This window comes from Chiloscyllium plagiosum, unplaced genomic scaffold, assembly GCF_037043375.1.
Source record: "Chiloscyllium plagiosum isolate Xiang-an unplaced genomic scaffold, Cpla_swu_hap1 HiC_scaffold_43, whole genome shotgun sequence".
Lineage (NCBI taxonomy): Eukaryota > Metazoa > Chordata > Chondrichthyes > Orectolobiformes > Hemiscylliidae > Chiloscyllium > Chiloscyllium plagiosum.
The window spans coordinates 20,435,170-20,450,056 of NW_028270181.1; the positions used below are offsets into that span (position 1 = coordinate 20,435,170).

At 37.9% G+C, this 14,887-nt stretch overlaps 1 protein-coding gene across 3 annotated transcripts in view; it reads left to right on the top strand.

Moving 5' to 3' along the window:
• Positions 1 to 14,887, top strand: part of ercc6 (excision repair cross-complementation group 6) — a 56,935-nt gene that overhangs the window by 34,784 nt on the left and 7,264 nt on the right. For all 3 annotated transcript variants that reach the window (XM_087982430.1, XM_043678841.2, XM_043678840.2), the window contains 10 exons: positions 833 to 1,009; positions 2,277 to 2,393; positions 5,377 to 5,472; positions 5,885 to 6,103; positions 6,829 to 6,939; positions 7,102 to 7,221; positions 7,981 to 8,075; positions 9,577 to 9,722; positions 13,218 to 13,973; positions 14,409 to 14,610. In XM_087982430.1, coding sequence (XP_087838556.1) covers positions 833 to 1,009; positions 2,277 to 2,393; positions 5,377 to 5,472; positions 5,885 to 6,103; positions 6,829 to 6,939; positions 7,102 to 7,221; positions 7,981 to 8,075; positions 9,577 to 9,722; positions 13,218 to 13,973; positions 14,409 to 14,610 — 2,039 coding nt within the window. The remainder of the gene's footprint in view (positions 1 to 832; positions 1,010 to 2,276; positions 2,394 to 5,376; positions 5,473 to 5,884; positions 6,104 to 6,828; positions 6,940 to 7,101; positions 7,222 to 7,980; positions 8,076 to 9,576; positions 9,723 to 13,217; positions 13,974 to 14,408; positions 14,611 to 14,887) is intronic.

Genomic DNA, 14,887 nt, shown 5'->3' on the forward strand with positions numbered 1-14,887 from the left:
ACTCTGTTGGGTTGACATACCTCTTTAGGAACTAGCTTTGAGAATTCAATTAAGATCACGCAAAGATTCGGACCAGGAGCAAACCAAACCACCTCTGTCTTTAAATGAGATCATGACTGAACACCAACATTGACAACACTTGTTCACGTATCCTTTAATTCTCATGGGCTAAGCTGAAGCAAAAGCGTGTATGTATTTTTCTTTTGTTCACTTTTTTTTGTGTGCATTACTATGGGGTTGTGTGCCAATCTGTGTTGCAAAACTGAAGTTTTAAAATGCTGTGAACTGAAGAAACTTTGAATGTTTTTTGAAAAACGAGGTATGTTTTGGTTGGGATTAGTTAACAATTGTTCTTATACTTCCAAAAATGACAACTTGCATTTTCATTGTGCATATATCATAAAAAGATACCTAAAAAGCTTACTGAAGGCAGTGCAAGACAAAAATGAATGCTCAACTGAAGAAATAGAAATTAAAAATAATTATTGAATGGTTAAGAAATAGGAGCAAAAATCGTCCACATAGCCCCTTGCAGCAGCTCTGCCAGTCAATAAGATGACAACTGATCTGATCTGATCTTGATCCCACTGCAGTTTCCTGTCTGTTCCCCTAAAGTAGATTTAAAAAAGCATTGAAGAAGGTAGTGGGAAGTGTAGAAGCAGAGGGTTTTAGAGTGAGCATTCCTGAGTGTGAAGGCACAATCATGAATGAGGTAAAGGATGTGCAAAGCAAATGTTTAACGTGCAGACCGTTTAAGCAGCCGTTCTAGTCTTGAAGACATTTTAGAGAAGTGTTGCAATTTCATAAATGAGTTTTAAAATTCTCTTTGCAGTTTCGCACTCCACATCGCATTATCCTGTCTGGTTCGCCGATGCAGAATAACTTGAAGGAGCTCTGGTCTTTATTTGACTTCATTTTTCCAGGAAAGCTAGGAACATTGCAAGTCTTCATGGAACAATTTTCTGTCCCTATCACAATGGGAGGCTATCAAAACGCCTCACCTGTTCAGGTACGTGGTGCTTTCTCGACAATATAATGAATAAAAAGAGTAGAACGAGTTCATGGTTTGTGGATTTGAAATGCTGACATTCTTGCCATGTTGTAACATGTTCTGCTTTAGATTTCCAACATTCACACTTTGTTTTGTGACATTATTAATGGAATGAAGAGGGTGGAAAACTAGAAAAGTACACATAAAGTTGAGGTTTGGAAAAAGTAAGGATAGAAAATACAAGGGGAGAGATAGTAAGAATGTTAGATGGATTACTTTTATTGTCTCGCAACAGTTTCATGCCTGCTAAAGTGTCTCCATTCTGAAATGCTGAGTGTGCATATTTTCTTTCCATTACAGTTGGTAATTAAATAATATTGTTCAGTATGTGGAACTTCTTCTTTTAACTTCACCAGTTTTTTCATTATTTTACCTCAATTGATGTCTTTTATTTTGATATACTAATACTCTTAAGTTAATTTATTAGGCTTTTCAATTCAATCATGTATTTTAACACTTGCCCATTTTGTACAACTGATCTGTACAGTGCCATATGTTCTTTAAACCAAAAACACCCTTCTATTTGTGTGATACCCTTTACTATTCCTTAAGCCTACTTACACAGTGGCAAGTGGGCATTTATCATTTGGTATTGTGTAGCATCTTTCAGGCTTCCTGCAGGTTTCCTTTTGATCCTTAAACCACTCAGATTAGTGATAAATGGGATTTTGGCTAATATAGGATTAGACACAAAGATAACGTACCATGATGAAAGGGCCATTTCCCTGAGGGTAAGGCTTGCACAGCTAATAAAACTTCCATTTTGTGTCCTCCTGAGAGCTTTGAACTATATTGTTGAGTCTAAGCCATTATACATAGAGCCAAACGTTAGTATAACGGAGCACTGGTATCATTAAGAATTAAACATTAAAGCCAAATTTGCCACTAGAAGTATCAGAATTGCTTGAAGACAATTGTAGTTAATAGTAATATTGCAATATTAATTACCAGGCTTACATTTTTACTCAATTTAGTTTGACGAAATTAACATACAGGAGACCAGATTGACACTATATTTGTTATGGTGCCCAATGAAATGTCTTCTTAATTTGTTTTTTAAAATGAATTTACCAATGTATTACTTCTCAGGACTCTGTTAAGTGGTGAGTTAGCTTTTATCAAAGCACGTTTTTCTATAACTGCTGTGTAAATGTATCCCTGCTGGTTTATTATGATTGCAACCTGCACATGTATCCTTCTCAAAGTTATTTTAAAATGTTCTCAGGTGCAAACTGCCTATAAGTGTGCTTGTGTTTTACGGGACACCATAAATCCATACTTGTTGCGACGAATTAAAGCCGATGTAAAAATGAATCTGGCATTGCCAGACAAGAATGAACAGGTGAGTAAAACTCAGGGGTTTTTTTTTTGAAGGTTTAAAGCAAATTTTTTGCCAAGCCATTCCAAGTATTATAGTTATTGTAGCATAATGAGAGCATTCTACATTCCTATCCCATTGTATGGAGACAGAAATATCCTGCTCTTAGTGGGGGGTTCTGGCCAATTATTGTGCCAGTTATTGCATTGGTTTGGATTATTTGATAGCACAGTACATGGAATGCACATGGGATCTAGCTGATTTGTTAAGACTCACTGCTACAATTTATGAATGCAATTACCCACTGAGTTATTGATATTTCAGAATTAATAAGTTGATTATTTTTGCATCACTTTTGGGGTAGAGTATTAATTGCAGCACCATCTCAATTTTAAAGTTAGCTACTAATCCAATTTGAAAAAGCTGTTGTTCACAGTGTAACAAGAGTCCCCGATGATAGCTGGTTTGCTGAAAAAACAGATGAACAAAATATTTAGGAGGAATGACCTCCAGAACTTCATTCGGTCGTTCTCTCCCTTGGCTTGGTGTGACAGTAGTTACATTAAATATTTAAATGCCATCATGATGCACAGCAGGGGAAATGAATGCAAAATAACAAAAGATTTCAGTCCTACTACAAAAATAGGAGCACTTCACATCTGTGAACACAGATGCTGATTGTGTTTTTAAAATTGTGCCCTGTGAATTTTTAATTGCCTGAATAAGTTATAGCTGAATTGAAGAGGCAGTGCGTTGTTTTAATCTTATCCCAATAACTGTAATGGCCTTTTTTTTTTGTAATTGTGAATTTCTCTTTAATTAGCAGCCCTCTTGTAGTATCGAATCAAAAATTCCACACGCACCAACAATAAACAGTAAAACTAGTCTAGTTTTTGTTTTAATGTGTTTCTTTAAGAACTGGTGGTAATGTATTCCAGCAAAGTTGTTGCAAAGAGCAACTAGTGATTAGTATAAAAGCAGAAGCTAAAGACCAAACTAATCACAAAGTGGAATATTCATAAATAATGCACAACACTTCATTCAGTAATGTTGTTGCATTATACTGTAGATATAACATTCATCATCACTTCATGAAAGGATATAAATATTTCCTGAATATCGTTGTGTATTCCTGTTCAGTTAGTAATCCGAAGAACGTGAGTACAAATCCCACCATGAAAGTAATAAAATAATTTAAATGAGCTGCTTCCAGTAAAATTGCACATCATTGTCAAAGAAATATAACTGGGTCATTAATGTCCTCTGGGCAAGAATCTGCCAACTTGATTGACTCTTAACTTGCATCTGAAGTGGCCGAGCAAGTCACTCAGTCCTATTAGCACCTTCTCTGGGCACCTGGAGAATGGCAATAATGTTGACCCAGTCAGTGATGTTGACATCACAAAAATAAATAACAAAGTGATGGGGCCAGAGTCCAAGTATAATACCAGCAACAGTGAGAATTTTATCTTGCAGTTGACAATGTTCTATGAAACCCCTACGGAGGAATGCATTGTTTTAAAAAATCATCAAAATTCAATGCAAAAAAGCTCTTCATTTGATGGCAGTGCAACACTTTCTCTATTTTTACACTCTTCTGTATAGACAAACAAAGGTTGCGTCTTTTTGTCAGTTTTGTGATCAAGTAAGTCTAGCCCTGAAAAGGGCTTGGGGCAGAACTTAAACATTAATATTTTAAAGAATGAATGGGGGGACATCTGTCACACTTCATATTGCAGGCAATACCCTGTGATCCCACAAGACTATTGGCAGGTGCATGGATTAGAAACTTAAGTAAATCAGCCCTGGTGTGCTTTAGTTTTGGAAGATGATTCATCATGTGACTGAAAGGATTGCCCTTTTTTCTTGGTGAATCCGCAGAATTTTCAGGGTCTACAGGTTAATATTCTATTGATTAACCAATGGGTCAGCTTTTAGAGCATAGGCTTGCAGCAGCCATCTGATTCCTGTGAGGTGCCTTGAATGGTCTTAATCCGTGCACCATAGAAGGTGGTATTCTGCCCAGTTGAACCAAGAAAATTCCCTTGGGGTTTGAATCCCACTTTGCCCCAAACCCTATCCTTGATCCATTGTTAGAACATATTCCAGGAGATATTGTATAACTCTGGTTGCTACATTCTGGATTTATGATAGAATTTACGATACACATCAATTGAATTCACATCATTGCTTTGCTCTTGGGTCGTCTTTCTGATTTTTGGCTAGTCACATAGTTTGATGAGGTGAAATTAAGATTACAGTCACCACACCCAAATTGGGATCATGTCTATTGTATGGCATTTTAAATGAAATATTAGAATTTTGCTCATGCCCAACTGAAAAGGAGAAATATGTATTTTTGACATTACAGATGTTTCCAGTAAACTGCCTGTTTTTTTCACTTTTCTGTAAGTGTGGTCTCTGAAGGAATAAACTGTTTAGGCGTGCAAGAGACAGCAAATCAAGAAGAGAAATATCCACTTTAAAAAATGTGATGCAAAATCCTGGACTTGTGTTAGTTGCCCACTGATCTGAATTAATTTTGTTTTGAATCTTGTCAGTCAGACAGTCAAAGAAGCATTCCAGTTGCTGAATGTGATCTTGATGGTTTAGCTTTAAGCTGCCTAATCAATAGGACATTTCTAGTATATTTGAAGGGTATGAGTTGTCAAATTAGGTTTTTTTTATAGAAGTTCTCATTGTTGCACTTAGATCTGAATTTGTGTTGCTTATTTTTTGATTGATTTGGATTCAGGTTTTTATTGTCACGTACTTAAATACATGAGTACAGTGAAAAGTGTATCGTGTTGTCATATATGGTGTCATCTTAGGTACCAGGGTTGTTCTTGAATCTGTTAATTACTGCTAACATTAATGTTCTATCAAGTTTTGAACTGAACATATCTCCTGTTTTCAGCATTTATTACATGAATAAATTAAAGTCACAGCATTGTCTAAATGAGCAGGAAAGAAAACTGCAACTGACTCTGAAACTATTTCTCTGTAGGTTCTATTTTGTCGCTTAACAGAAGAACAACGTGAAGTCTACCAAAACTTTATAGATTCCAAGGAAGTCTATCAGATTCTCAACAGAGAAATGCAGGTCTATTAATGCTATTATTGTATATTCTTGCTGCTTCTTTAAGGAAGGGATTGTTGAGAATAGTGAGCTGCTGCTTTTGTCTATTGAACCAGTGAAAGGCTCTTCTTTAACATTAATATGAATCCGTGAGTCTTACAGAGGATAACAAATGGAGCTTCAAGTGTTTGATAAATAATTAAAGAACTCCATTCAGTGCTGTGACGTAGAGCTGCTTATTATCAGTAATTGACACATGTGTAGTCCAAACACATTGCATGCGCCTACTTGCAGTGTTGTGTACAGTGGTCTGTTGCGCTCAATTTCTTATGTCTTTATGGAAAAACATTCATGTTTACATAGTGGAGCAAATAATCAAAGGCATTGATTGTTCTTTTTTTTCTCTTTTTTTTCCCCACCACCCACAAAATTGTAGGTATTCTCTGGCCTGATAGCTCTCAGAAAGATCTGTAATCACCCCGACCTGTTTTCTGGTGGCCCCAAGATTCTGAAGGGGGTGCCTGATGAGCAGCTGACAGAAGAAGAGCACTTTGGGTATTGGAAACGATCTGGAAAGATGATTGTAGTCGATGCGTTGCTAAAGCTGTGGTACAAACAAGGACATCGAGTACTTCTTTTCTCTCAATCCCGACAGGTCAGCGCGTCCAGCAGAGAAACAAAAAGCACGTTTTGACAATTGTTTAATGCAGCATAAACTCACTTATTAACACCTCTTCACTCCCTCACAAAACTAAGATGTCAGCTGTTTATTATAAATGTTTTGGTCTTATTTTAAAATCCAAACCCCCTCCATGTTTGCTTCACACTACTTTTAGTTGAATTTAATTATTTCTCCTCCACCTTCTGTGTTACTGAGTTCTGTGCAAACTATATATTTTACAGATACTTTAAACTAATCTAGGTTCAATTCCTGTGCCAGATTTTAATGTGTATTAAATATTAGCCAAGAAATCTTTCACTTGTAACAGTATATGAGTTGGCAAGTTGCCAAGTTATGTTACTTAAAATGGGTTTTGGCACATTTTCAACACATTTAATTGATCAATATTCAGATTCTTGTCATTTCATTTGGTTTTAGAATGAAAACAAGTTTAAGATTAAAATCCATTTTGTTGTACATTTACCACCTGTTATTAGAATATACTGTCAAATCTGTATCCCTGTTACGAATAATGGCTTTTTATTTTTCTCTTAATATGTATTTAGAACAGATTCTAGATGGTAATCATAGAGATGTACAGCACAGAAACAGACCCTTCGGTCCAACTCGTCCATGCTGATGTTTAATTTGTTTTTAAAGGATTGTTATAGACACATCGACGAAACAGATAAATGTATTCTTTTTCTCCATTTTACTAGATGTTGGACATCTTGGAGGTGTTCATACGGAATCTGGGCTATTCATATCTTAAAATGGATGGAACAACTTCAGTAGGTTCTAGACAGACACTCATTTCTAGATACAATGAGGTAAAGACTTCAAAAAAAAGCTGTTCGTGCTTATTTCTGTGTTGCATTTTTCTCTTTAATCTGTGCCTGCCAAGTTTACATTTGATTATTCAATTAACGAACATACTTTTCTTGAAAAAAAGTTCTTTCAAAAAACAAAAATCTGTTCTTCTTCTGTTGTAGAATTCCTCTATATTTGTCTTCCTCCTCACAACTAGAGTTGGTGGTTTGGGAGTAAACTTGACAGGAGCAAACCGCGTTATTATCTACGACCCTGACTGGAACCCGAGTACTGACACACAGGTGGGCCCTTTTCAGTTTGTGTCAATGCAAACGGCTTTGGATTGTTTAATCTCTCATCTGCGCTCAACTTGACGCCACAAACATGCATGTGCATTTAGAGCAGTTATTAAGCAATTATGTATATTTGTAAATGCGAACTGAATGTGTTACATTGGGAGCAGCTAAAACCTACAATCTGTGCATTTTATTACCTCATGCTCTGGTAGTGTTCCTGGTTTCAATTGTTCTGGTTGGGGCAGAGAATGTGATAGATTTCATGCCTGAGAAAGAACAGTACATATTGAAATAATCTGAATTGCTTTGAAATGTCTGACCCCGTGCTGACTCTGAACAGCTTACTTTGCACAGTTGTTAAGAGTATTCTGAAATAAAAAGTTGCCCACAACTTTGGTCGATTCACATATGGTTGGGTGTATGCAGCATGGTTGTTCAGCTGTCAGCAATTAGACTGAGTATAAAGCTTGGAGAAAACTTAATTAAAAACTGCTGGAATTCTAGCAATATGACTGCTTTGTGCAGGTGGGGCTGTAACAAATTTTTGCTAAACTGTAATGTGACTAAACCTTTGCCCTACTTGTAGAATGTTTCCCTGCAGTAAAGGATCATCGTTTCAGCAATATAAAAAAGTAACTTGGAACTGCAACAGTTTAAAGAAATTAATTGTGCATGAACTTTTCATGTTGACATTTGATTATGAAGCACTCTGCTCTGTGCTGGGGAAGCCAGTGGATAATAATCACTAAATGCTCATTCTTTTAGGCCCGAGAGCGTGCTTGGAGGATAGGTCAAAAGAAACAGGTTACTATTTACAGGTTACTAACAGCCGGATCAATTGAAGAAAAAATCTACCACCGGTATGTCCCAAAATTGGGAATGTTCTGTCACACTAAACTTTGTAAATTGTCATTTGTTTTTGTCAACAATGTACGTGAGCTCAAGATCCATTTGGTTTTATTCTTAATGGTTTAGCAAGCAGAAACATTTTAATTTCACACTGGTTGACCACTAAGACTCCTAATTCCCCCTCCCCCGAGTTATTATCAGTTATCAGTACAATTATATTTTTGTGCATTCATTCATGTCGAAATTTAAAAGAGAAACATGAATAAACACTGGAAATATACAGCAAAAAATAAATATCTGAAAGGGAAAGGCCAATTGATGTTTTGTTTAGGATCCCTACAAATAGTCCTAAAAGGGGCTCTTTAGCTGGGTTTTGGAACTGTTGACCTTTCAGGGACCCTCTATTGGATTATGAAGAATGCCTTAGCAAAACATTTTGTATTATGCCACTGATAGGTTTTCATATCCTGTATCAGCCATGCAGCAGCATTTTTGAGCAACATTATCTATTAATACTGAAATAGGAATGGTTTTGAATTATAAGTCTGTGCTTACTAGCAACGCAATTAATCCTGGTTTACACATTTATCCCATTACCTTTTTAAAAGATAAGTGGCAAAAGAACAGTTCATTAATTAACCCAAGCTTTATTTGAATCCAGGTCCCAGACATGAAAGGCCATTATTTTTACCCACTGCACCTGCTATTTCCCTTTCACTAGAAGTTTGAACTGAGGATTCCATTTGAAACATCAGCCTCTCTTTCTCTTTCACATGTCAGCTATTCACATTCAATACTTCTGGTTTCCTGCAGCCATCCTTTATTGTTTGCACTCTACAGTTTGGTTTCCTTCATATAAGTAAGCCAAAGTTACAAATAAGTACAGAAGTCTGTTGAGAGAACTCGTGAAAAATAAACTGTTCAGTAACATTCAACCAAATGTATCGATGGTGCGATTACAGCATTAATTTTCACATAGCCGACTGCCAACAGGTTTATCTTATTTGCAGTATGTTCCTTATTGGAGGTGCTAGTTCTCACACTAAATAATGGGAGAACTGAACACCTGCTGGCACACCACTTCCCTCCCCATACTGACTAAATATGATTTAAAGTGCAATGTTTGTTGAAGGGACCATGTTAAATTAGTGGTTGACAGCTACTTTTTGTGAACATCGTGGGAAAATTGAGACATCTTGATTTCTGCATGTAATTATTTAGTAATATTTTACATATTTAACCATTTTTGTCTCTGGTTAATATGAGCATTGGGAGATAAAACAGATTTAAAATACAATAAATTCATAATAGTGAAAGGTTCATGAATGTGGAAAGGTTATATGATTGCACTTAAAATGCAAGTTTGTTCTAGCACTACATAGTTCGGATGAAAACTGCTAACTAAGGTGGTATGTAATTTAATTTTTTATTGCTAACTTAATTATAGGAAGTTGTAAATCATTTTATATGTGGTTTCTTTAGATAAATTATATAATTCTCACTTTATTATAGGCAAATTTTCAAGCAGTTCCTGACTAATCGAGTATTGAAGGACCCAAAGCAGAGACGGTTTTTCAAATCTAATGATCTTACAGAGCTTTTCACGTTAAGCAGTCCAGATGGTACTCAGGGAACAGAAACAAGTGCAATTTTTGCAGGTATTATGAATTTAAAATTAACAAACAGAATCCAGTGGTTTATGAAGTAAAGTGCCAGGATTGTAATTCACCGTACTTCTCATTCCCAGTTTTACTTCTTTAGAGAGCAATTCGCTTGGTGAGTTTCTGTATACAGTTAACCAAATAGTTAAAAGTGCCTTTCAAAACCTCAGATTGTCCCAATGTAGTACTTAGAAATACAGTCACTACTGTAATGTCAGAAACATGTTTATTGATCTGCATACAGTGATCTTCCACTAACCAACAAGTGATAATAGCCAGATAAGCTATTTTAGGTGCTTCCCTACTCTTGTTTAAGTTGTTTATAAGCTAAAGGAGCAGTGTTAGACCATTTGGCCCATCGAGTCTGCTCTGCCATTCGATCCATCGAGTCTGCTCCGCCATTCAATCATGGCTGATATACTCCTCACTCCCCCATTTTCCTGCATTCTCTCCATATCCCTTCAACCTATTACCAATTAAAAATCTGTCTAACTCCTCCTTAAATTTACTACTGTCCCAGCATCCACTGCTCTTTGGGGTAGCGAATTCCACAGATTCACAACCCATTGGGAGAAGAAGTTTCTCCTTAACTCTGTTTTAAATTTGCTGCCTTTTATTGTAAGACTGACCTTTTGTCCGAGAATGCCCCACAAGAGGAAGCATCTGCTGCACATCTATTTTATCCACACCTTTTATCATCTTGAATACCTCAGTTTGATCTCCTCTGATTCTTCTAAATTCCAAAGAGTACGGGCCTAAACTGTTCAATCTATCTTCACATGACAAGCCCCTCATCTCTGGGATCAATCCAGCGAACCTCCTATGAACTACCTCCAATGCCACTACAGTTTTCCTCAAATAAGGGTACTATGCACAATACTCCAGGTGCGGTCTCACCAATACCTTGTATAGTTGCATCAATACTTCCTTACCTTTATAATCTATTGCTTTAACTATAAAAGCCAACATTCCATTCTCTTTCTTTATTATCTGCTAGTTTCCTGTGACCCATGAACAAGTACACCTAGATCCCTTTGCAACCTCCACTCCCGACACCTTCCCCTGCAACCGCAAGAAATGCAAAACTTGCGCCCTCACCACCCCCTCACTTCCCTCCAAGACCCCAAGGGATCCTTCCATATCCGTCACAAGTTCATCTGCACCTCCACACACATCATTTACTGCATCCGCTGTACCCGATGTGGCCTCCTCTACATTGGGGAGACAGGCCGCCTACTTGCGGAAAGTTTCAGAGAACACCTCTGGGACACCCGCACCAACCAACCCAACCGCCCCGTGGCTGAACACTTTAATTCCCCCTCCCACTCTGCCAAGGACATGCAGGTCCTTGGCCTCCTCCATCACCAGACCATGGCAACACAACGCCTGGAGGAAGAGCGCCTCATCTTCCGCCTAAGAACCCTCCAACCACAAGGGATGAATGCAGATTTCTCCAGCTTCCTCATTTCCCCTCCCCCACCTTATTTCAGTCCCAACCCTCGGACTCAGCACCGTCTTCTTGACCTGCAATCTTCTTCCCGACCTCTCCGCCCCCACCCCCTCTCCGGCCTGTCACCCTCACCTTAACCTCCTTCCACCTATCACATTCCCAACACATCCCCCAAGTCCCTCCTCCCTACCTTTTATCTTAGCCTGCTTGGCACACCCTCCTCATTCCTGAAGAAGGGCTTATGCCCGAAACGTCGATTCTCCTGCTCATTGGATGCTGCCTGACCTGCTGTGTTTTTCCAGCAACACATTTTTCAGCTTAGATCCCTTTGCACCAGAGCACAACAAAGTCTATCCCCATTAAAATAATAGGTTGCCTTCTCATTTTTTTGACCCAAATGTATGATCTCTCACTTAGCCACATTAAACTGCATCTGCCATGTTTTAGCCCATTCTCCAAAACTATCTATATCCATTTGTAAGGCTGTTATTTCCTCGTTGCAATTTAGTGTCCCACCTATTTTTGTGTTGCCTGCAAATTTAGCCATAGAACCTTCTAACCCTGTATCCAAGTCGTTAATGTAGATTGTTAATAGCTGGGGTACAAGGACCAAACCCTGTCGCACTCCCACTGGTTACATCTTGGAATCCAGAAAGAAACCCATTTATCCCGACTCTCTGTCTTCTGTCCATCAGCCAGTCATCCATCCAAGCTAATAAATTGTCCCTAATTCCATATGATTCCAACCTTGTGAATGAACCTTTTATGCGGCACCTGATTAAACACTTTCTGGAAGTCCAGATAAATTACATCTACAGCATCCCCATTATCCACTTTGCTTGTTACCTCTTTGAAGAACCCCAGCAAATTAGTCATGATTTTCCCTTCATAAAACCATGCTGACTCTGATGGATAATGTTTTGACTTTCCAAATGTCCTGATATTGTTCCTTGATCATTGATTCTAATGCTTTCCCAGCATCAGATGTTAAATTAACTGGTCTGTAATTTCCCACATTTTGCCTCCTTCCCTTTTTGAACAGGGGCGTTATTTAGCCCATTTTCCAATCCAGGGAACTTTAGAGATATTGTAACCAATGGATCTACTATCTGTGCAGCCCCCTCCTTCAGTACCCTAGGATGTAGGCCATCAGGCCCAAGGGACTTGTTCATCCTCAATCCATTAGTTTGCTTAGTAACTTTTCACTATAGACATTGATTGTTCTAAGTTCTAGGAGAAAGTGAGGACTGCAGATGCTGGGGATCAGAGCTTAAAAATGTGTTGCTGGAAAAGCGCAGCAGATCAGGCAGCATCAAAGGAGAAGGAGAATTGACGTTTCGGGCATAAGCCCTGCTTCAGGAATCCTAAGAAGGGCTTATGCCCGAAATGTGATTCTCCTCCTCCTTTGATGCTGCCTGACCTGCTGCGCTTTTCCAGCAACACATTTTTATGTTCTAAGTTCTACCTTATCTGTTGCCTCTGACTTGCGTCATAGCATTTTTTTAAGTCTACTTGAAAAAACAGATGGCTTAACTTGCTATGTGCAATACAGCACTTTCAACAGTGCAGCACTTCCTCAGTACTTCATTACAGTGAAAGCCTTTGCTTTTGCTCTTTTCTTTCTAGAGTGAGACCATAACCTTCCAACTTGCAGGTGATGTTGCTATTCCTGACGATTGGCACGGATAGTGTCACCTTTGTTCATTTGTTCCAACAGCTGGTGGTTCATGGACCAAATCCACATGTTTGGTGGAGAATGATGACCAGTAATTGAAGGGACCTAAGCAATCTGATTGTTAAGGAAACAGAGCGGCCACAGCAACCAGTTTCAGATGATAGAAATCATTGGCAGGAATTTGTAGGTTTACTCAGAAAGCTTGTAATTTTGTTGTGCCTTCATGGACTGAGAACATCCCAAAGCAGTTTGCACCGAGTGATTAATTTTGAAATATGATTGTATAAGTTAATGCTACTGCAAAATACAAGTGTTGTAATTGTGTTGTTCTCCATTAATTGTAGTGAATGTGTTTGTTCCTGGTTAGGCACAGGTTCGGATGTTTACGCTCCTACCAGAAAAAAAACTGGGAAAAGTTCCAGTTCATTCAGGAAGAGAAATGTCATGCTATCAGATCAGGATTCCAGCAAGCAAGTCAAGTTACCACCGGATTTGTCTCTCCAGTGCCATTCAGACAAAAGTCAGTCAGGAAAACTTTCTGTTAACCCACAGACTGAATTAAAAGAGAATAGTGTTTTTGGCAGTGGTGGAACTGTTACTCAGGTAAAACAAGAAATAAAAAGTGCTGAATTTCCAACTGTTTCACAGTCTGAATATCGAAGGCTTGATCAACCAACCAATTCTGCACATAAGGAAACTGACAACAATAACGTAGAATCTGCACTCAGCAATAAAGCTGGACTACTTGATCGTGGCCACACACCGGGACAAATCATTCTAAACGAGGAGAGGAAAGATTGCACTCAGAACTCAGAAAAGCTGCAAAATATAAGTAGCGCTGACCTAGAAGAAACTGGCAACAGCCATGAACTTCATCATAAACACCAATCTAAAACAAAACATCAAATAACGAAGAGTGAGCACGATGATGCTCTTTCAGTGTACAAACACAAACACAAAAAACACAAACGCCACAAAGATGCATATTTTGAAGGCGAGCGTATCCCCCACTTGGTAAAAAGGCAGAAAATCAAAAAGAGGGATCATGAGGAAGAGCAGAAAGAAAAGGAAGTCTGCAGGCAGAGTGATGATTATGTCTTGGAAAAGCTGTTCAAAAAATCTGGTAAATTTTATTTATTTTGCTTGTATCTATCTTTAGGCTGCAAGACAGTTTTTAATGTTCAAATGAAAGATTTCCATTCTAGTAGTAAGATTTTCATTCCTTGGTAGTATTGAATCAAGTATTCAAAAAGTGGCTCTAGTATGTTCATTGCGAGATACATAATTATACTACATAGCACTGTGGTTAAATTTTACAAATGTCATTAAGCAGGAGGGCAGATTATTAGTGAATTGACCTGAAAATGATACTGAAAGATTTGTTTATTCCATTCGTATTTTATTATTGCACCATTTAGTTTCATTTGGTTATGGGAAAACTGAAAAAAGTCATATTAGCAAGACTCATTCCTGTTTAATTCAGTGCATGAATGCTGTAAAGTTGGTATTGTTGTGTAAATGACAGTGTTAATTTGACATTGTTTTCTGATTTATTAAGGAATCCACAGTGTGATGAAGCATGATGTTATTATGGAGTCATCCAATCCTGATTATGTATTAGTTGAAGCAGAAGCTAATCGAGTTGCTCAGGAGGCTTTGAAAGCTTTGAAGGCTTCGAGACAGCGTTGCCTGGGTGTCTCTTCTGGTGTGCCATCCAGGATCAATAGCAGTCAGCTGTCAGGAACAGCAGCTGCTGTAAAGTAAGATATTAGACAGAATATTATTTTTACAAAGAAAGTTTTTATTTACTTTTTGCTTTGGTTCAATTATTTTTTTTGAAAATGTGGTGATGGTGGATCATCTTTAAAGCAGTTTAATATAACTCAGTGACTTCTTCAGCTATATCAGAGGGCAGCCCATTTGTGTGGATTTACAGACACATATCTGTAGAGTAAGAATGGCAGGCTTCCTTAACTAAAAAGGTTAGTGAACCAATTGGGTTTCCCTGATAATTTGATATCTCTATGGCCACTTTTA